The sequence below is a fragment of the Pteropus vampyrus genome, unplaced genomic scaffold, assembly GCF_000151845.1.
Source record: "Pteropus vampyrus isolate Shadow unplaced genomic scaffold, Pvam_2.0 Scaffold37, whole genome shotgun sequence".
Taxonomy (NCBI): domain Eukaryota; kingdom Metazoa; phylum Chordata; class Mammalia; order Chiroptera; family Pteropodidae; genus Pteropus; species Pteropus vampyrus.
Genome location: NW_011888818.1, coordinates 7,734,929 through 7,757,232, shown reverse-complemented (window position 1 = coordinate 7,757,232; position 22,304 = coordinate 7,734,929). Strand labels below are relative to the sequence as shown.

Here is a 22,304-nt window from a genome sequence, read left to right as displayed (position 1 = left end):
TAGGCATGGAGAGAGAAAAGGCAAGATGCATGTGTCCAGACCAGAAGACAGATATGTAGAGGCCTCTGCTCCCTCACCTGAGGCCAGAGCCAGCCCCTGCCCTCTGCCCTGTAGATAATTCCTGGCCTGAGGGGATCTGGAGCTTTCTGCTCTGGCTCTGACATACCTTACCTGCTGGCTCCACAGGCCACCTGCACTCATAGCCCTGGCTCTGGCCTCAACCTTCTGCATTGTTGGGAAAGATGCTGAGCTTTGGGAAGGCCTCCAGGGTGGCCCGGTACCTGCGGCAGTCAAAATGGGGCACTGCAGAAATGGCCCAGTGACTCAGAAAGACAGGAAGTGCCAGCCCGCCAGCCCCTGAGCAGCCCAGGGCCCCACAGAGCCAGAGTGCTGCCGGGCAAACACAGCCTGGGCCCTTGAGTGCCTGGGCTCCATTTGAAGCCTCAAGCTGAGGCTCAGAGTCTAATCCTTGTTGTCTCTGCTTGTTCAAGGGAAGGTTGGGAGGCAGAGAGATGCGTGGCAGCTTGGACACACTTCAGTGGTTTGGTGGGGCGGGCAGGGGGACTGCCGGCCTACACTGCCCTGCTTCAAGGCTGCCCCTGTCACACACACGGAACTTGTCAAGTCTAGGTCCCCGGCTCTCAGCAGCGAGTGACTGTCTATTTCTGTGACTCAGGAATGGCCCCCAAATATCAGGGAACATGTTCCCATAAAGTGTAGAGAGGGAAAGTGCAGAGGAACAGGCTGAAGGACAGGCAGGCAATTATCGGAGATGAAGAGGAGGAGGAGCGAGGGGTGTGGGGAGATGCCAGGCCTCCTGCTGATGCCAGGCCACATAAAGTACCTTAACTGAATTCCCACTACAAGCTTTTAGATAGGGCATTACCCCTTCTTACAGATTTAGAGAAGTTCAGGCAGGTTCAGAGAGGTTAAGTAACTCTGTCCAGGGATAGACAGCTATTATGAGGCAGGTAAGCTAGGACTGAACCCAGCATCTGCAGACCCAGTGGTTCGTTCTTAACCACGGTGCTATTTACTTTCCAATTGTTTTCCACCTTTGAATACCCACCACCCTCAACCTCAACCACCACAGCTGGAAATCAGGTCTACGTTCAAAACGCCACACATTCAACTGAAAAGATGCTGAGTGCTGGGGTGGTGGGGAGCAGGAGCCCCCCAAGAAGCCAGCAGGGAGTTCAGCCCCTTCCCCTGATAGCCTCTTGGGGGTGGGCAGGGCTGGAGTGTGGCGGCCTTTGCTTATAGCAAACACTCGGACTTACCCGCCGCACCCTCGCTCCCCCAAGTCTTCCCATCCCTGGCTGGGATGGTATTGTCCAGAGTGAAGGACCCAGCCTGCCTCCCTCTACCCAACGTGGGAGCCCAGGGTAGGGAGAAGGAAAGAAGAGAGAAAACAATAGAGTCCGCAGCCTGGGTCCCAGGTCTCTTCTCGCCTCCCCTTCCTCAAAGCCCATGGGCATTTCCCCAGCACAAATGGAGTGAGACTTGGTGAGGGACACACATGTTTCTGAGGGCATGGCCTACATGCCGGAGTCCAGGGAAGAAGATGAGGACCAGCAAAGTGGGGAGAAGGCTTTGGGCTCCTGTGTAGCCCACTCGCCCACCTGCCCACCCCCTGATGATAAGCCAGGTGGCAGAAAAGCGTGAATACGGGGGAGATAAGTGACCACTCACCTCTGCTCCCCCCGCAGCTCCCAGCCCAGGCCTACTGTCCCAGCAGCTAGGATGGCCAGAGCCTAAGAAAGAACTGGGCGGGCTACAGTCCCAGGGGTTGGGAGCCCGTCTGTTCTGGTTCCTTGCTGGCCCTTTGGCCTGGAACATTTGGTGGAGCCCATTAAAATTAAAAAGCCAAGTAGCTGGTGGTTCTGAATGCCAGCTCGTTTTCCCTGGCATGGTGGGTCCTGTTTAAGGGAACCAGCTGGCATTAATGGCACACAACTCATCATAAACAGCAGCTAGCGATCAGAAAAATCTGAGCTAATAATCAGGTTTGGGAAAGATAATGAGATATGGAACAATCACTGCTGAGGGTCCCCTAGGGTCTGTTTTAGCAGCCTCCAAATAAGCCACAAAATAGAAATTAACCAAACAGGGGCTCCATTTGGGTGGAGGGGAAAACAAACAGGGTGTGGATTTTGCACAAGAATTCCCATGTGGCCAGCAGACTAGGGTCCTGGGAGAAGCCAGAGCCCAAGATCCTCAGGACATCAGCAAAGCCCTGAGGAAGCAGTGAATCTTCTCTGGCCACTTCTAAGCTCCGGCTCCCAGGCCAGTAAATTTGCCACAGGCAGCTGACAGGAGCAGAGGAAGAGGACAGAAGACTATCTTCCTGACAACCCCCTGCAGTGGGGATAAGTGTTGACCAGCGCCGAGAACTGGGGTGGGGTGGGAGCTCCATGACACAAGACATTCAACATCATGAGCTACATGCCTAAGAGCTGTCTCCTTAAGTATCAATGTCTTTCCCAGGCCAATAGCAGCTTAATTTCTTCAAGGCCAGCAAGGAGACACCAGACAGGGCTTGAGCAATGCATGCAGCCCTCTCTCACCCAGGCTGTGTCCTCTCCTCCAGCCCACAAGTCCAATCCCCTGGGGGATGCCTCTGTTTCAAGGAGCTTCAGGCACTCCACCTTCACACACCCCAAACCAAGGTTATTTTGCTCTTTCTCACCTGTGCCTGATCCTCCTCTCCCATTCTCAGCTCACTCCTAGGAGCCTTCCCGGACAGGAGCCCCTCCCAGCGCACATCCCACCCACCGTCCCACGCCCAGCCCATCCTGCAGAGCTACCTGTCCCATCTCTTGGATATCTTGAATATCTTTCTCTGCTCCCTCCACTTAGCTTAAGCACCAGTCTCTTCTCCCTGGATGACTGCCCCCCTTCTAACTCGGCTCCCGGCTTCCACTCTTGCCCTCCTCCACTCCACTCTACACGGCAGCCAGAGTGATCTCCTAACAAGGGATACCAACTTGCTTTAGCCTTTCGTTGGCTTCTCACTGCGCTTACAGACCCTCACAGCCTTGGGTGACCACCTGGCCTTGCTTGCAAGGCTCTAGCTACCTCACCATTGCCCTGGCTCCTCTGATTAAACAATTTTCTCTCTTTTACTCCAACCCCCATCCCCCCCATATTGCCCCCCAGAGCCTCCAAGCACTGCCCCTTTCCTTGGCCTCCTCTTTGCTTAGGGCTCCCTTTTTATAGGCTCTCACAGAACCTGGAACTCTTCCTTCCATGTACCTATCATGGTCTCTAAGTATATATTTGTTTACCTTCTTAAAATGTTGTAAATCAAAGTAATACATGTGTGTGGTTAAAAAACTGAACTTCATAGAACTGTTTTTACCTATGGCCTCTTTACCAAATATCTCTCCCAATAGGCTCTAAGCTCTGGGCTCAGGGGCTCTGTCTCTCTCATTCCTCACTGACTTCCTGGTGTCTGGTGAAATGAGGTGCTTAACAAATGTTTTTAGAATAAATCATGTGATTTCTGAAGCAGGAGGGGAAAAAAACAGAGCCACAAAGGAGACTGGCCTTGTGCAGTTACTGCTGTCCACTTTAGCAGACAGCTCCACCAGTGCCAGGTGCTACACACGCAGGTCTAAGGCTACCTGAGTGGATGCTCAGGGAGAAGGGCTTGGAAGGGGTGGCCCCAAGGGCCATGAAGGCTCCTGAGAAAAGGGATGCCCGATTGAGCCCCAAAGGACAAGTCGGAGGCAGCCAGGCTAGAAGGGAGGGAGGCTCAGCAGGCTTCGGAAGCATGAACTATCATCTGATCATCTGCAGCCCTCTCTGTGGACTCTATTGGCACTTGCCATAAGGTGGGCAAAGGGCCCCTGGAGAACAATGGAGAAGGGGGCATGCCTGAAAGGAGGGATGGCATGAGGTCAAAATTTAGATCCACTCTGGGGTGGTGGTAATAACGTTACCAAATGGTCAGGAGTTTGTGTGGGTCCTGGAGGGCAAGGGATGGGGCAGGTCAAAAAAAAAAAAAAATCTGCGGTACCAAAAATTCCCACCAGAGGGCACTAATTATAGAATAAACTCTTGGAAACTAAGTGTCCCATTACCCTCTAATCTTCCTGCAACCCTAGCCAGACTGACAGGAGCAAAGGGCCAAAGTGATGGGACCCAGTCATGCACAGGCTAAAACTCCAGTCAGCTCCAGCTGTGAGTGAGTGGTTTGTTTGCTAGTGACCAGGCCTGACCTCTGAACCATAACCCACAGAGACCAGCTGGCCACCTGTAGGGAAACCAATTACATTAGATCCCTTCCATGTAGGAGAAGACAACAACTTGTCCTCTCCAGAAAACATACACAGCTGACATTCGTGTCAGATTAACCACTGCCAGCATCACCATCTGCAGCCTTCTGGAACACTTCAGATTCGTTACAAGGTCCATGCAATGGGCCCTCCAACCCAGAAACCACTCCTAGTGAAAGCAGCAAGACAATAGTCTGGTCCAGGATTCTCAGGCTTTGGGCCTCCTTCCTCCGTTAGGCCCAGAGAAGACCAGCAGGGCCTGAGGTACACTCTGGACCACAAGGAACACCCTAAGGTACACTTTCAACCACAGAGAACACCCTGAGGTCCACTCCTGACCACAGAGAACATTTGAGGTACACTCTTGATCACAGAGACTACCCCAAAGTGTACCCTGAACCAGAGACTATCTGGGGTACACCCTGGACCACAGAGAACACTGAGGCATATCCTCGACCACAGAGAATACCTGACATAAACCCGGACCACAGAGCCAGCTGAGTGTGCCTTGCAGGAGTCAGAGCATACTGTGGACCAGGGACAAAGACATCTGCTGACCTGACTTTGGCCAGAAACCACAGGCCCAGGAACCAAGTATGAAGGTGAGTCAAGGGCCTAACCCTGTTATAGCTCAAGAGCCTCTCAAACATTTTTTTCCAGATCCCACTGTTCTCGGGGTCCCTGGGGAGGGACTTGTCTGCCTGGGGGCCTGGTGACAGTTACTGAAGCCTGGAAGCTGAGAATACTGCCTGGCTTTTCTGCCTCTTTATGACACAGAGGGAGCAGGAAGAGAAAAGGGTCCTGTGTTAGCAGAACAATATGAGATTAAGCCTGGGTTTGAATCCCAGCTCTGTCACTGATTTCACCTCTATGCCTCAGTTTCCTCATCTGTAAAATGGAGATGAACACCTAAACAGTACCTGGCACTCCCTAAGCATTAGTCATTATGATTATTTGCCTGTCTGACTATCATGGGGACATGGAGAAAGTAATGGGAACTGGGAGGGGGAGGGGTTCTGCCTAGGGATCCCCTGGGACACTTCCATGTACTACGGTGTCTAATAGTAAAGGTTAACAGACATCACTGCATCCTAAACGGAAAGGACCCCCCAGAGCCCAGACCCTTTGGGAATGAAAGTCAGTGTGGCCCTAAAAGGGAAAGTCCTCAGCTAGCTAAGATCTGGCTGAAGTGAAGGGTTTGAGGATGGATCAGGAATGAAGCGACTCTCATACTCCAGCTCTACTAACCAGCTCCAGAGTGGACTTTAGCCCTGAGCCTTCTTCCCTTCCCCAAGTCCACTCTCAATCCAGACCCTGAGTCCAGGAAGGTGGTCCATCTGCTGGGCCTGCTAACTGCCCACAACTTCTTCAGCCCACTTCTGCCCATACCACCTACAATGCCATGGGTCCCTGAACTCAGGCAGGGGTTCCTGGCATGGCTCCGTGACCGGCTCCTGCGACTCCCACTGCTTCATCGTCACCTCATCACTGTCACTCCATACAGAGCAGTGACACTCATTTTCTGAGAGCTTCTAGAATCTGTCATGTTCTCCTTCTCATCATGTGCTGTGCCCTCTATCTGAAACGCACACCTCTCTCTGGTCTGCCCTGTAAGAGTCAGCCCTGTGTGAATTAGAGGCCCCTCTCTGGGTCCCACCACACCCCAGGGTCACCTTCATTATAATTCTGGTTATAGCATAAAGTGTCCCAGCCTCCCCTCTCAGCATCTTGAAGGACACACCAGTCTGTGCATCTGCATCTCAGTGTCTGCAAAGTGCCTGGCACATATGCACCCTGAAGCGAATGAATGGGCCACCTTCGTGCAGCCTGCAGCCAGTGGGGGCTGACCACAGAAGTGTCCCACACCAACTCTCAAACTAAAACACAGCGAAGACTGATGGAGGCTTCCTTTGTTGAAAGACAGCAAACTGTTAGATCTCAAAAATAACTTAAGATGAAATTTCTTTTTTATTCTCGAGCAAGAAGCCAGACATTGCCAAATCTATTTAGGGGGTTCACCAAAAGGCTGCTAACCCCACACTCGTGGTCCTGCAACCAGTATGAAACTTCACTTCGGGGGTATACAAATGGGAGAACCCTGATTCTGTGGGTTGCTGGCCAAGGTCATAGACTCTAGTGAGAGGGGAAAGGGCTCTGCAGGGTCCAGAGAGGAGGCTGGACTCCCTTGGCCTGGCCCGCACTCTAGCTCATCCTCAGTTCCTAGGATCTGCCCTTGGCCTGTCAGCCCCCCATCCATGCCGCCTACTTGTAGGGACTCGTTTTAATTAATACTAGAGCTGGGCCAACTACTGGGGCCCTGACACTTGTTTGCAGGTCATCTCCTCCTAACAGGCTCACCCTGGGAGGGGATTTGTCACTAATTGAAGCAGAGATCAGTTAATGAGGCCGCGAGGCCTGGGGTTCCACAGAACAATGGAAAGGAAAATAAAATAAAGCCTCTTTCTTTGGAGGTTTTGTAATTTACACACACAAAAGAAAAGCAAGCAAGCTGCAGATTTTCCAAGTCAGAAACTCCACTCCATCTGCCGGAGTTAGACCCTCACTGTGTGAAGAAGCAGGCACAGGGACGCCGCCACCGCTGAGACTCAGGGATCAGAGAGGAGAGGGGCCTCCCGAGGCCAGCAATCAATCAGCAATCTAATTAACAAGTATTTATGGAGCAGTGCTCTGTGCCCCCCCTGTGGGGGAGAAGACACAGGGTCTGTCCCTGGTTAATTTATAATCCAGTGGAACAATGAGAGGACAGGACACGGGTGTAACTTGAGTGAGTGCCGGGGAAGAACAGAAGTTTCTAGGATTCTCGGCAGGGGAAGAGTGTGGGCTGGCATGGTCAGGAAAAGCCTCTTCAAGGGCTCTGCAGCTAGGTAGGGAGAAGGAAGGAGGGTGTCCCCAGCACTTGTCCCCTGGGGGGCCATGATAGCCCAGTGTAAGGTCCCCATTCCCTGCGGGTGAGATCCTGGCTCAGAGAGCCCTGGAGGACCCCAAGTCTCTAGTAACTCTGCTAGGCTTTGGGCCTCAGAGTGCTCACCCCACATGTGGGCTAGCTTTGACCCTAGGAAGTGGCTGGGATCCATGACTGGGGGCCCTTTGGGTGAGATAGCAAGGACTGGGGATGCACAGAGCCCGGGGCCCTCGGAAGACACCATGTCCCTGTTATGGGGGCCCCTGGCCTGCAGAAGGAGGAAGTCCCCCCAGGACAGTGATCCCCTTCCCTTAAGCCCTTCCCAGTCAGAGCCACTCAATATTCTCCCCATATGGCTTCTCCTTCCAGCTCCCCCCACCCTTAAATCTCAAAGAAGGAAAGTGGGATTTTTCAAGCTGCTAAACTAGGCTGAGCCATCGGCTCTTCTTGTCATAAGCAAAGAGGAGGTGACGTCAGCAAGAAAGAGGTGACAGCCTTTTCCCCTCTCTCACAAGAGCCCCTGACCTTGGCCAGCAACCTCTCAGAATCAGGACTCCCCAGTGTGTAGGACCCCAAGCAAATGAAGTTTTGTGCTGGGTGGCGGGATCACAAGGGCGGGGTTAGCAGTCCCTCGGCCAGCCATCTAAACAGAGTTGGCAATGTCTGGCTTCTTGCTTGGGGTGAGACATAAGGATTCAGGGAAGGAGAGCAATCTTGGGCATGAAATGGGGACACCCCCCCACCCAACAGCTATTTGGAGATGATCTTGTCTATGTGGGAGTGGAATAAAGGAGGCCATTGCAGAACAACCCTCAATCCCTACTTTAGAGGAAAGTGAAGTAAATGACAGTGTTGGTACAATGGTTTAGTACCTAGTTGTGAACAATTATATTTATTTTATGACATGGGAAAGATGAGGGAAGTGGGTTCTACAAAAAGATTATTACACGTGAATATTTTTTAATTTGAATTTTCTAATTTTTTCTCACTAATTGCATGTATTTATTGTATAATGAACAAAATAACAAAGTTGTGACATGACTTTCGCCCCTGGAGTCAGCTCTAGGAGACCACCCAGCCAGGACCTAGGGAGTACCAGATGGAGAAGCAAGCTTGGGCCCAAGGGTGGGACAAGTGTAGCCAAGGTCCTATCCTAGGAGCCTGAGCTTCTGCTCTGGCCCTGGCCCAGGCCCCTCACTGTGTCGCCTGTCCTTTGCCTTTATCTGGGATCCATCCTTATGCTCACATGGTCAGTCTACAAATCTCCCCTACTTAATAGCTGCTCTATTTTCAAAGTCCTGTGGGACTCACAACAAGCCTATTGCCCTTGCCTTGAGGAGCTTATAGGCCTCCAGGAGGGACTAGACATGTGACCACATGACCAAGGCTACTGAGAAGAGGCAACAGTGCCCCAGGAGCTCAAACAAAGAACAAGAGGAGCTGGCATTTGGGCCAACTTTGTGAGTTATTCTCGAGCCCCTAGCCTCCCGCTTCACTGCGTTACTGAGCATGATGACCAGCTCCTCTGAGAAGAGTGCCAGATAACCCTGGGGCCCTCTAGGACAGACATTCTGCCCTTGGCTGGAGTGGGCAACCCTTCACTTCACCCACAGGCACCATCTCACCTCCCCGCCTGCTCTCCGAAACCTGGAGCATCAGTTTATGCTCTCTCTATTGAAGAGTCATCAGGCTCTACTCTCTCCTCTGCCTAGAAAGCCTGCCCTGACAGCTCCCACAGAAACTTGTCTCCCTCGCCCCTTTCCTGGATCTGATCCTCAGACAAGGTCTGGCTCCAGATGCTGGGGGCGGGGGGGGGCAGCCAAAGAGCAGCAGGACTGAGAGGAAGTGAGGGGAGTGGGGCGCAGTACTCACCGCGATGGAGACAGCACTGATGACGGCTCCTAGGTAGCCCTGGATGAACTTGGATGCAGGTGAAGGCTGGAAGACAGAGAATTTCAGGCCCACTGGGCACCCAAAGCCCTCATACTCCACACCTGCAAACAGCCCCAGCCAGCAAGGGGTGCTCTTGTCCCCTAGCCTGGAGGCTTGAGAGAAAAGAAGTCCCTCTGGAAGCCAGAGCTATCTGGGCCGCCCTCAGCGCAGGTCAAAATATGGAAACAAAAGGCAGCAATGTCCAGAGGCCAAAGGGCCAAAGGGCTCACTACACTCTGCCCCGTTCTAGAAAAGTCATTGGTAGACATTGCTGGCTGGAGGTAGAAAATAGCAAGGTCCAAATGGGTCATTTAGGGCTGGGACAAGCAGATTCAGTTTAGGAAGACTACAGGTTGCAAGTGGGCTGTTCGGCACCAGAGCACTTCCTAGGTAGAAATGGCAGTGTTGAGGCTGGCTAAAGCCTGGGGGCTCTCACAGGCCTCGTCAACCCAGGCAGCGACTGTGCTTTCATGCCAATATGTGACAGTTGCTCAATATTTCTGTGGAAAAATGTATCCCAAGTTGCAATGTAGAAAATTAAGAAAGAGCTGAGGAACTTGCCTTCAATATACTACAATGGCAATTTTGGAGATGTTTGGTTTAAGGTAAACAGGAGCCATCCAAGCAGAGATGTATGAGTGTGAAGCATCTGAGCAAGATGTGGACTGACGGTTTAGATGGGGGGAGGGGACATCCTCTGAGTATCAGGCCCTGAAGTTCCTACCCCCAGGCCAGCCACCAAGGTTAGAAAATGCCCAGACCCTCTCCTACCCAAACTGACAGCCCTTCCCCACAAGAAGACCTAGACTCCTCCTCCCCACCTCTTGCCTCTGGACCTCAGTATGAGAGAATTGACCAAAGGAGAGCAGGGGCCCAGCCCCTTGCTGGGCAACAGGAAGGTGACTGAGCCTCCATCGTAAGCTCGTCCCTGGAGTGCAGGGGACTGTGGAGGAGGTGCCAGTCCTCTCAGACCCTTTGACCCTCAAGAGCAACTCTTCAGCTCTGCAGCCAACAGGCCAGGGGCACCGAGTCAGCTTCCAGACAAGCTTGGAGAACGCTTTAGGGAAATTCAGTTCCCATGTGGCTAATGCTGTCCTGATCCAATATTGGCTATAAGAGCTGCCCACTGAGAATTCTGAAGCCAGTAGAGCTCATCTCTTTAGCCACCCCGACCACACTCTCATTTTACGGGCCTTCTTCACTTCGTGTGAACAGTCCTTCCCCAGCAGAGCCATTCCTGAAAGGTTGGAAGTTTAAATAATGTGCCTACAGGAGGGCAATGCTTAACCTGACGAGTGGCAGGTCACATTGTAGGGAGGATGAAGGTCACCCCTGGCCTGCCACCCACCACTGGGTGGTGGTCCACAGCGCTTACCTTGGTAGCATTTCGGTTTGCATAGTTGACACAAGCGTTGTGGCTCTGGTTCAGCCACTGAAAGGCAACGGGGGAGAGGAGAAGTCAGAGAAAGTGTGATTACCTCCCTACAAGCCAGGCCCAGGCCTAGGAGGCCACATCCCTACAGAAAGACATGGGTCACTAGCTCATAGTAGATCCATCTGTCCCACTAGTTAGCATGACCAACTATCCTGGTTTGCCTGAGACTATGCCAGTTTTAGCACTGATTATCTCCAGTCCTCGGAAAGCCCTCAGTTTCTAGCAAACCAAGACACCGGTCCTGCTCGCCCCAGCAGTCCCTCCCGATCCAGACAGTCACATCTTCCAGAATTATGGTGCTCACCGCTGCAAACGGACCCCTGCCTTTGCTGCCTCATCCTTATTACGTTACCTACTAGACAAGAGGTGGACTTTTGGGCCCCTGGAATGACTGATAGCTCTGAACCTCTTTCAAAAATATCCCAGTGTTCTGCAGCACCCAGACATGGGTACAGCCAGAGTTCTCTTAAGGGAAGACTGATATTTTCTCCCAAAGACAGTCAGTTTTTCTTCCTTCCCCTCTTTCTCTGCACAGACACACACACGCAGCTTCCACTGTTGTCAGAGAGCCACAGCCCAGACTCTCTCCAAGAGCAGAGAGCAGGGTCTGTGATGTTTTTTCACCCGCCTCATTACCTTGGAGTGGGGTGGATTTACCTTCCCCATAGATTTGGGTGAGGCTGATGTCAAAGAGGCTGTGGGCCTCGAGGTCACTGGCCATGGAACAAGCAGCCGAGAGGCAAAGTGGATGGCCGCCAACGAGCCATCAGGTGAGGGCACCAGCCCAGCTCCCATCACCTCCATGCAAAGATTAAAATGATACACAATGGCCTGAGACATGGGCTGCTGGAGACCTGCTCAGCAGGGCCCAAAGTCCTGGGGTTTCTCCCAGTAGCTTCTGGGATGGGGAGAGGTAGGAAGTGGAGTCACTTTCCCTAGAGGCTGGATGGAAGAGGAGACACTAGGGCAGGGAGTTTTAACTAGCACTTGGGCCCTCCCCCAGGAGCCCCTCTTTGCCTGGAGACTGTTACCTGCCAGAAGACAGTGGATGCCAGTGTCTGGTTGGGCAAGAGAAGACCGACCACCTATGAGAGAGAGAGAGAATGAAAGAGAGAGAGAGAGAAAGAGAGAGGAAGAAAGCTGAAGAAGGCAAAAGAAACATCCTACACTTTTGCAAAGAAAAATTACATAGTAAAAATTGCCAGAGCAAGCCAGATCCATATAAACCGATGTGGATGATGTGTACTTACAAACTGCTGCCCACAGGAAGACAGTGTACCATGAAAAAACCCAGCTGCAGAATTATATTACAGTATAATCCCATTTTTGTAACGAAAAAATCCCATCTTATATATAACCACATACACATACACATACACATATACATACATATCTCCAAGCATGAAAAAATCCATAGCACAGCATATAGATATCTTACATTCTTCTTGAATATTTCTGTATTCTTTTTAACAGTGGCCATGTATTATATCCATAATTGGTGGGCAGTGGAATAATAAAAACAAAAAAGCAAACCAAAGGAACGCCTTCACTTCCACTCAGCTAATCTGGCTCCTTCACACTCCAGCCATCCAGTAGGATTTTTGTGGGGGTTAAATGAAAATCATTTCAAGGGCCTTCAGTGCTTTACAAATACAAGTTGGGGGGAATTTATATCTGTTATCTCTGAACCGTCATGAAGCAAAACCTACACCATGTTTAAGCTATTGAACGTAACATAGATGTCTAATAAAAACTTGTTGAATGAGTGAATGAATGAATGAATGAATGAGCGAATATACCCATATGGCTAAGTATGGTTACACAGGTGTGAGTCCATTATTCCCAAAGCCCAAATATCACCTAAGACCTAGACTCACTGACTTTTGTTTTTTGGGTTAAGTCAAGATTGTCTAATCTTGGTACTGGCCAAACCCCAGACTTCAGGGATCCATGTGTGTCTCCCAAGTTTACCTTTTGAGTGCTTGTGTGCAAACTAACGTCTACAAAGTACTGCTGCATATGGAAAAATGTGCACAACCATCCACATATTGACTTATTTATTATTCCTGTAGATAAAATGGCTCTTTGGCAAGAATTTCTGTAAGGAACAAGTATAAACATTCAATTCTATGCAGTAAATCAAATTCTAGACATCCTCAGCAGCATTAGTAAATCATGTTTTAAACATTAAAATGTTTTAAAACAGAGAACACATACACACATTTATATTTATTGGCCCATATCAGTTTGAATCAAATTATATAATGTAAAGCCATTGCATAGCTCCAGGGAGGACTTATCTTATATTTTTCTCCCCAAAATGAGATTCCCAACTTGATTTTTCTTTGCTATGACAGCTCAGGGAACTGGAGTGGGCATCAGGAGACCCTGGGTCTTAGCCTCAGCTCAGTCCCTGTGTGATTCCTAGAAAACAGTCCCCTTTAAGGCTCTAGCTGTCTTACTTATAGAGTGAAAGGGTTGACCTTGGAGGTCCTATCTCGGTTTAAATTCTATTCTCGGGTTCCAAGTATACCTGTGAAGTCAACAGAGATAGCCCCATTATCTGTGAAGGGAATTCCCCATGCCAGCCCAGATGAGAAGTACCATAGGGAACCCAGGGCTTCCCTTAGGTGGTCTCTGGTCGGGAGCCAGATCACAGAGAGGAAGCTGAACCTAGAGAGGCCTGCAGCTGGGAACAGCGTGAGCCAGCATGTGCGTGCACGTGCGCACACACGGGCGCGCGCATACATGTGCACTTGTGCATGTCTGCATGCCTCCCAAAGCCTGAGGAAATGAAAGTCGTTCTCCGCTGCTGGGAACGTATTTGTCCCCCTCATCCGTTGCTTTGTTATGAATGACATTGTATTCTCCTCCTCAAGCCCATTATACCCCCAAACTACGCTTGGGCCACCAGGAGTGTCATAAGATGCAGCACAATGGAACTGTGTTGGGTCACCAGGAGTGCATAAGATGCAGCAAGGGTCCCCTTATGAATCCTTTTGGGGTCAGAAAGTGTACTTTAGAGCATCTGGTTTGCAACAGTCTTGCAGACACTGGGCATTTAACTGTGTCTCTATTTGCAGTGACTGTCAGGGTCGAGCCAGATCTCCATGGCTCATATCTGCCGAGTGTACACATCCTCACGGTATGCATTTTGTGTCCAAACTTCACTCCTGACTTCATCTTATCTTCCCTTCCCTAAACTTTCTTTTTTCTCATTTTCATCTTCAATTGTTTACTCTTTTTTTTTATTTGTTTTATCTTGTGTCATGCCTCTTTTTATGCGATATCAAATCTTTTCCAGAAGGAACCCCAGCCCTAAATTAAACTGGTAGCCAGGCTATGTACCAAACACACACACACACGCACACACACGCACAGACGACTTGTAACCAGTGAGTTTTTCACCTTGTTTGCCAACCCTGACCAGCCTCCTGTCCCAACCTCCTGCCCTAACACAGGCCTGATGTCCATGCGGGCACCTCTGACTCCTCATGCTTTCCTAAAGAGATGGATTGATTGACTGATTTTGCTAAGTATTTTCCTATGTCACTTACCATGATCCTTAATATAACGCCGGGACTCAAACTAAATAGAGATTACTTTCTGTATTTTGCAAAAGAAAAACTGAGGTTTAGAGAAATTCAGTGATCTGCCCAAGGCTTCATAGCAAACTAGAGAAAGAGTCGGGTCTCCTGATTCCTGGTTTGGGGGCCCTGACTCTCTGATTTTAGGGGCTTTTTCTCCAGGTCATCCTCCTGAGCACAAAGAGAGAGACTCCATGCCTATTTTCGAGCATCTTCTATGCACCAAGTTCCATGCTGCTCCCAGCGGAGGATACCAGAGAAGAGAAATATAGAATACCTAACCACAATAAACGTAAAGACCAAACAGGAAAATGTATGAGAATGTCTTTTATAACACCTGGGCATGAAAATGACAAGATGGTTTAATCAGGTACTTGGGTGTGTGTAAAGTTGATAAATTCTAACATCCAAACAGGAGTTCAGGAAGGGAGAGGTTCGTGAGCTCTGGCTATCTGCTGAAAGAGGAGGTAAGAGGGTACCGACGTGTGCGTGTGTGTGTGCATGTGTGTACACATGTATGCTAGCTCACAGGACCAAGAACCGATGAGACTGGCCTCACTGAAGGAGGAGGTTTAGAAAACCAGCAGACTGGAGTCTGGGGAGGGTCCAAACGGGCCTGAGGGAGCCATTTGAGGCTAAGCAAAGGGAATAGGGATCCCACCTACAGTCAGGCTGGTGGGGCCAGGAGCACACGATGCCAGCCCCATTCCCTATTAGGCAACACGCAGCACCATCTGCACAATCCCAGGAGCAAGAGCAGATATTTTATAACTTCCTTTTTTCTTTTTAAGTCTAAATTAAAAATAAATGTTCCTTCAGTTCTCAGATGTATATCTCTGGTGCAACCTGCCCACATTCCCTCACGCTGCCCTTTCCAGAACGTGGCAGGGGAAAGGAGGAAAGAGATGGATAGAGAGAGGGAGCCAGTCCACCCAGCTTCAATGCCAGTGGATTGCACCTCTTCCAAGAGGGAAATGCTTCAGGCGTGGCCGCACAGACGGGTGGAGAGAGCCCAGAATGCGGCTGATACTGGGAAAAGTGGAAGGAGAGCCAACAGCCAGAATTTCCAGCCCAGCCTCCACCCTATCTTGCTGCAGGACTTTGGCCAAATCGCACATCCTATCTTTGCTACCATTTATAGTTCGTAACGTGCCTGGGGTCCCCTCCACAGCTCCCGCCCCCTGGCAGCTGTCCTCTTTGCACATCTGTCTATTTTTGCCGTTCCCCTTCCCTTCGGGTGGCTGGCTATGGGCCCTGGTGATCGCAGGAAGAGCTGGACACAAATCCTAATTTTAGTATTTATCGAAGAGGTGACCCTGTGCAAGTTACTTAAGCTCTTTGTGTCTGTTTTTTCATCTGTTAAGTGGGGATGATCCTGGTACCTCTCTGGATGGTCATGGGAGTGAGGCACGGGAGGGTCTGGCACGGCGTCTGGCATGCGGCAAGAGCTCACTAGGTGTTAGTGCGACTCCTCTCCACTTATTTCATTCTCTTCTGGTTCGTGCTGGTCTCTCCTTTCTCTGAACTCCACAGTCTGCATGAAACAGTTGAGAATCATCTCGCCCATCTTGTCTTGGAACACAAGCCTTATCCCTCAAAGGATCGTGAGCTCCTGAAGGTAGAATCAGGGCTTTCCTTTCTGATATCCCCTAAAGCACTCAGCACAAAAATGAACTCAGACGACATGCTGGAAACACTGCCAACTCATTAAGAACATTAAATAATTATTGGCCAGGGAAAAGATCTGTGACTGATTGCGACAGTGACAACCACCAGCCATCTCTTCCTTGTTCCTTTCATTAAAGTCTGAACCGCATGAGGTGCTGGCCTTTGGAGAGGGAGGGCAGACTGAGTTTGGTCCCAGTACTTCACTCCTCCCTGCATCCATACCCTTGACATGGGAGGAGTGTATTTCTCTGCTCTCAGTGTTGCTTGGCCATATGACTTGCTTTGGCCAATGGCATAAGTGGGAGGAAGTGGCAGTGTGCCAGTTCTAAGCCCAGGCCTCAACAGCCTTATGTGCTTCTGTTTACCCTCTGGTGCTTCTAATGTGACCGTGAGGAGACATGCCTTGACTAGCGTCCTGGTCCAAGGAGGATGAGAGGAATGAGGAGCAGAGTCCAGCCTGGGTCAGCTGACTCCAATTTGATCCTAAATCTGCAGTGAGAAGCAGAACTGCCTCCGTCAAGAGCAGCCTAGATCAGCCAAACACCAGGCAACAGCAGATCCCTAAAAATAAATGGATATGGTTGCCACTGAAATTTTGTAGATGTTTGCTACACAGCACTATAGTAGCAATAGCTGATTAATACAGATTACCACATATGAAGAGTGAATATGCTGTACTTCCTGGTTCAAAGTTCTGTACCATTATAATGCACCTTGAATTACGTCTTCACTGGTGATGTTGGTTCCTGAGCAGCCTAGATTATCTACCCACTTCACCTAGTAACCATTAGCCCATTTCTGGGGCCACCCTGGCAGGACCAAGATGAACAGCAGTTTGTGCTTGAGCCGGGTCTCAGGACAGAATGGGAATGGAGCCAATGCCACCCACATGACAACTGGCTAGCAAGAAAAACCACATCTTCCCTTCAGGCCTCCCCCTTCAGTGTTCTAATCTCTGCAGAGACATGAGGTCTCAATCTGGGAGAGAGGTGCCACCAAACATTCCAATCTGCTTGGCCAGAAGGGGGACATGAACAGTTAAACACAAGGACAGGGGACCAAGGCCATTGGTAACAATTTTGGGTACTGTGATATCAGGACTCAGAAAGAAAGAAAGAGAAAAACCCTCCAGCCCGTTGGCCACTGTCCATACAAAACTAACTTAAGTGATAGGAGAAAGAAGATTTTTTTTTTTTGAAGAGTAGAAAATCTGGAGAGGAAACAGGGTATGTCGAAACAACTGGGTGGTGAAACTTAAGTCAAGGGAAGACTACAGGGTACGGAATTATCTTGCTTGTCAAGATAATGGCAGAAATAACTGTCCCTCTCACCCTCCACCCCATCTCTACTTGTCTAATCCCTCCTCATCCTCCAGCTTTCACTTCCTCCAGGAAGCCTTCCCTGACCCTCTGGATGAAGTTAGGTCGCCTATCCTGTGTTCCCCCAGCACCCTGCCTGCCTTCTTTGCAGTGTTCATCTCATAGTATCTGCTTAAAGTGTATATTCCTCAAGAGCTTCCAGAAGATTCCGAGGGGTGAGCCCACACGACGTTCGCTTCTCACATACCTAGGAGTCCTCACTGGTAAAGCGATGGTCCTTTGGAACCATTCCCCTTCCTCCCACACTGACTCTCTCAATTCTAAATGTTCCTCTTCATTTTTCAAAGACCTGCCACAGCCTGGTACTCAACAATTTGCCTGCTTTTCCTTCTACTTTGTCTCCATCTTCTGATTTATGTAGCTAATGATCTGAAAAGTAACACTTCAGCGTATTGGGGGTGCTGCTATTTAAAGGATCCCAACCAGTTAAAGAAAATATCCTTTGTCAAATGAATGCTTGTCCCTGACTGGTCAAATCCAGCTTAACTGAGCAACACTTCTTATATGGTATAAACTAGGCCAAAATGGCTGGTGTTGTTACAATGGAAGAAAATTGGAACTGGGATTTAAATGTGTGAATAAGCAGAGTCTGAGAAGAAGAGGGTTGGAAGATGTCAGAAAGGCCCAGTGACAGTCAAACCCTCATGTAAAGTGAACACTTTGTGATCCACCCCTCCTCCCCCAGAGATGTAGTGACCTGCACAGGCTCCTTCTGAGAAATGTGGTTTCTAAGTCCACGTGATCATCTGTGGTGTAAAACGAGAGGGCTCAGAGTACAGAGTCCAAGCTCCGAATGTTCCAAGATGGAAATCTGGTTTGGACATAACCTAAGGTCAATGGACTCTCTGGCCAAATATGCAGTCTGCCCTCCTCAATCCCCCAGCTGGATATGGGGGATGCGGGCCTTGACTTTTGAGAGTTCCAGAATGATGTGAGGCTGGGGGTGAGAGGGAGAGGAAGGCAGCAGGGCTGAGGAGGGAGGCACAGATGACCTGGGAGAACCTCAGGCCCACGAGAGAAACCCAGTTCCTGGCATCTGAGACACACTGTGGTATCCAAGGGTGCAGGACACAGGCTGGCAGGTGGGAAAATGCAGAGAGGACAGGATGGGGCCAGAACACTAGCCCTGCCTTTCCCAGCTGCACATGCATGGAAAGGACAGTGCCGCACACCTCTTAGTGGAAACCAGGGAATAAAGCTGCCAATTATAAGCAGCAGCCTTGGTGCACTGGCTTAGCCACTGTGCTTATGTATAAATTGGGATCTCTTTGCCACACATTGAAGGGGGAAAAGTTCCCATCTTCAAATGTTAAGCTTAAAATAAGACACTACACGGGTGCCAGTGGATCTGTGAAATGTGCTGACTAAACTGGCACCAGCCTCTGGGAGAAAACTAGCTCGTTTCTCCTGAGCTCTGGGCGGGTGAGCACGGTGGGGGTGGGGTTTCTCTCAGGCAAGACGGGAACCGTGTGAGGTCGGCCAGGGATGCTCACCTGGGCAGGAGGCAGTTTGGATGTTGCTTCTAGAAGCATCTCAGTCGAGTCACCTGCCAGCCTTACTCCTTCCCTTCATCACTCAGGAACCCAGTTCCTAGCACATTCGCTGGCACCCTTATTTCTATTTTGGTAAGCATTTAGTGGCTTCTGTGTGTGTATATTTCTTACCCCCTCTATCGCACCAGGGGCTTCCCTAAGGTGCGGACTGGAACCTTCACTCCCCTTCAGACCAGGCAATAGGTCTGAAGGAGCTGACTTGGCCAGTGGGGGCCAGGCCTTGGGTGGAAGTGTCAGAACAGCCACAGTGCTCCTTCCACTAAGGTGAGGCAGTGGCCCAGGGAGGGAGTGAGACCAATGAGTCCTCATGTTGCTTACTCAAGTCAAAGTGCCAAGATGGAAGGCTATGGGTTCTTCATGTCCAATGGCTCCTCTCAGGACCTGGTCTCTGGGCCAGCTGTTCTCAGTCAGTCCTGGGATGTGAATATTTGGGGCTAGGAAGTGGGCTAGGTGAGCATTGTTATTTTGGCTCTGGCTGCCGCTGAGGGCTGCTGGGAGACATGCTGTCATTCACCTCAACTAAGTGTTCATACAGGGTCTCAGAGGCAGGGGCATCCTATTCTAATACCCTACACATTGATTCACAGAGGGATGTTCACTCCAGGCTGGGACAGGATTGGTCTTGACATGAAATACACAGCACCTGCTTCAGCAGTGAAGCCCTGAACAGCATGGGAGTGGATCAACACCCAAGTTCCCAGGATGCCTACAAGGCTGTAGTAACTCTGAAATGACTGACCTGTTCTGGGTAGGAAAAGAGAGTGGAAAAGTATGAGGTGTCCTCAATTAACATCTTGTGAACTAGAGACAGTGCTAACACCCCTTGGGTTAGCTAGTTCATCCCAGATGACTGCAGCCATTAATTTTGTAAGGGTCCAGTTGGCCTCTTGTGGGAAAATGAACCCCAAATTCATCTTCTCTGGTTTGGCAAGGAGATGATACTGCCAAATGATACATCATTTTTTTCTAAGTATTGATGAAATATTTATACATGTTATTATAGCAGATTCTTGTCTGCCTACCTGTTAACCATTTTCCCCTGCTTTCTCACTAACAGAATCCCTATAATTAGGGATTGACTGTATATCCAGCTAAATTCTACATGAAATGTAAACAGAACTGTTGTGTGAGACTTCGAAGAAGGCTCCTTAAAGGGAATTGACTCATTTGGGAGGTACATCCTTTTACTACTTCCTCTTTCTCTTCCCTGTAATGTGGATGTGATGGCTGGAACTCCAATAGCCCTGTTGTGCTATGAGGTAATTTTGTTGGTAGAAGCCAGTACTGAAAATGGTGTAGAAAAATGGAAGTCTGGGTTCCTGACAGCATTATGGAGATCTATCTATGTCTAAACACCTTTGCCATGAGAGAGAAATAAATTATTTTGTTTAGGTGACCATTATTTTTGTTTAGGTGACCATTATTTTTAACAATCATATACAATGGTACGAAGAAAACCACATCTCGAATGGCAGAATTGTAGAGTTCCCCCTCTCTGAAACTAAGATAAACTAGAAAATAATTTTAAAAGAATACATTTTAAAAACCCAACCACTTGGGATTTAAAATGTGTTCTTCTGACTATCTGATTCGAGAGTGTTCAAAACTATAATTTCAAACTTATTTAGAAAAGGAAGTCATAGATTTCTATATATGAAAAATATATTTGGCAGAGCTAGGTATTAGGTATACTCAAAAGAAAATTCACAGCCCTAAACACTTTTATTAGTGCTTATGAGAAGGAAAAAATGAGAAAAAAATTAAGCATTCAAGGCAAAAAGAATATTATGAAAATAAAAACGAATAAAATGAAAATGAAAACAGAAGAATTGATAAATACATCCAAGAGCTGATTCCTAGACAAAACTCTTTCAAATCCAATTATTTTAATAAAGAAGATGGAGATGAAAGGTGGGGACATGGTTCAAAATCAAACCGAGGATAGGTTATTTTATTTAAAAACATCAATATTCAAAACTTTTTTTACAGAAAAAGACACAAGAGAATAAAGGGAAAAGAGTTGGGAGAAGAGATTTACAATATATATAATTCAAAGGATTAGTATCCAAAATATATAAAGAACTCTTACAAACCAATTAGGGAAATAACAGCCAACAGAAGAATGGACAAAGGATATGAAAAGGTTATTCACAGTAGAGGGAATATAAATGGCCAATAAATATATAAAAAGAAGCACAATCTTTTTTGTGTGTGTTCAAGAAAATTAAAACCAAATAAGATGCTACCTTTCTTCCATCAGACTGGCAAAAAACACTAACAATATAAATACTGGTGTTACAAAGGGGTGGTGAAATCTAGCCTCTCTGAAGGGAAATTCGATAATTATCAAAAACTTAAATGTGCATGGCCGTTTACACAGCAAATTCACTTTCTAGAATGGGCTCAAAAGAAATCTTCATACTTGTGCAAAAAAGATCTTTACAAGGATTTTTCACAGCGCTGTTATTTCTAACAGCAAATAACCAGAAATAACCTAAATCTATCACTAGGGAAGAGACTACTACTCAGCAGGAAAAACAAATGAGCAAATGAATGAAGCAAATCTTTATGTAGGCAAATAGCTAAGTGGAATAAGCTAATTGTAGATAAATGTGTATACTGTTATATGTTTAATGAAAAAATAATTTAAATGATAATTCATATGCACACAAATATATAGAAAAAAGTTTGAAAGTTCACACCCAACTTCTAACAGAGGTTACCTCTGGGAGTGGATTTGGGGTTGAAGGTTGTCAGAGAAACTTTTCCTTTTTTTGTATTGTTCGAATTCTGAGCTGAGAGAACATATTCATGTATTACTTGTATAAGTTTTAAAATAGTCTTTAAAAAATTCTTGGTATTTTTGAATTCTGAGAACATATTCATGTATTACTTGTATAGTTTTATAAAATATACAGAGAAAAAATTTTTTTAATCCTGAGGATATTTCTGAACTCTGAAGATAAAGAGAAAAAAATACCAAAGAATACCAAGGGGATGGGGGACATTTACCTACAAAGGAAAAGAGAATCGGGCCAACTATTGTTCATGTATGAGGGGGAAAAAAGGCATTTCCAGATATGCAAGAACTCAGAAAGTGTATTGCCCACACACTCTGAATATTATTCAAAGAAGGACTCTAGCCAAACATAGGACACACACACGTACACATACACACACAGTGCCTGAATAACTGTGAAGTTTAATATAGGTGTTAAGCAAGGATCCAAAAATCTTATGAAATTCTAACATCTTGGCTGGTGTATATAAGTGACTTGGTAGAGAGTTGAGTAAAATGGTATGCTCACTATCTCTTCCCATGTAGGTAGGGTTGGGAGGTCATATTTATTATTCAATTATTGATCTTGAAAGGTAAATATAATGAAACATCTCTGCAAAATATTACAGATGGATGGTAATTAGAGAGCATTAGGATGCTCCCCTACCAAGCTACTTAAGAAACTAAAAGTACCAATAAAAATAATCACTCTAGTACAAATCAGGAAAAGAAATGGAAATAATAACAAAGCTGATACACAAACCAACA

General features: G+C 48.1%; 1 protein-coding gene across 3 annotated transcripts in view; it reads right to left on the bottom strand.

Annotated features, from left to right (window-relative positions):
- Nucleotides 1-22,304, bottom strand: part of SFXN5 (sideroflexin 5) — a 110,651-nt gene that overhangs the window by 43,367 nt on the left and 44,980 nt on the right. For all 3 annotated transcript variants that reach the window (XM_023529492.1, XM_023529493.1, XM_011358160.2), the window contains exons 7-9: nucleotides 11,602-11,655; nucleotides 10,511-10,567; nucleotides 9,076-9,141 (exon numbers count right to left, since the gene is read on the bottom strand). In XM_023529492.1, the coding sequence (XP_023385260.1) occupies nucleotides 9,076-9,141; nucleotides 10,511-10,567; nucleotides 11,602-11,655 (177 nt within the window). The remainder of the gene's footprint in view (nucleotides 1-9,075; nucleotides 9,142-10,510; nucleotides 10,568-11,601; nucleotides 11,656-22,304) is intronic.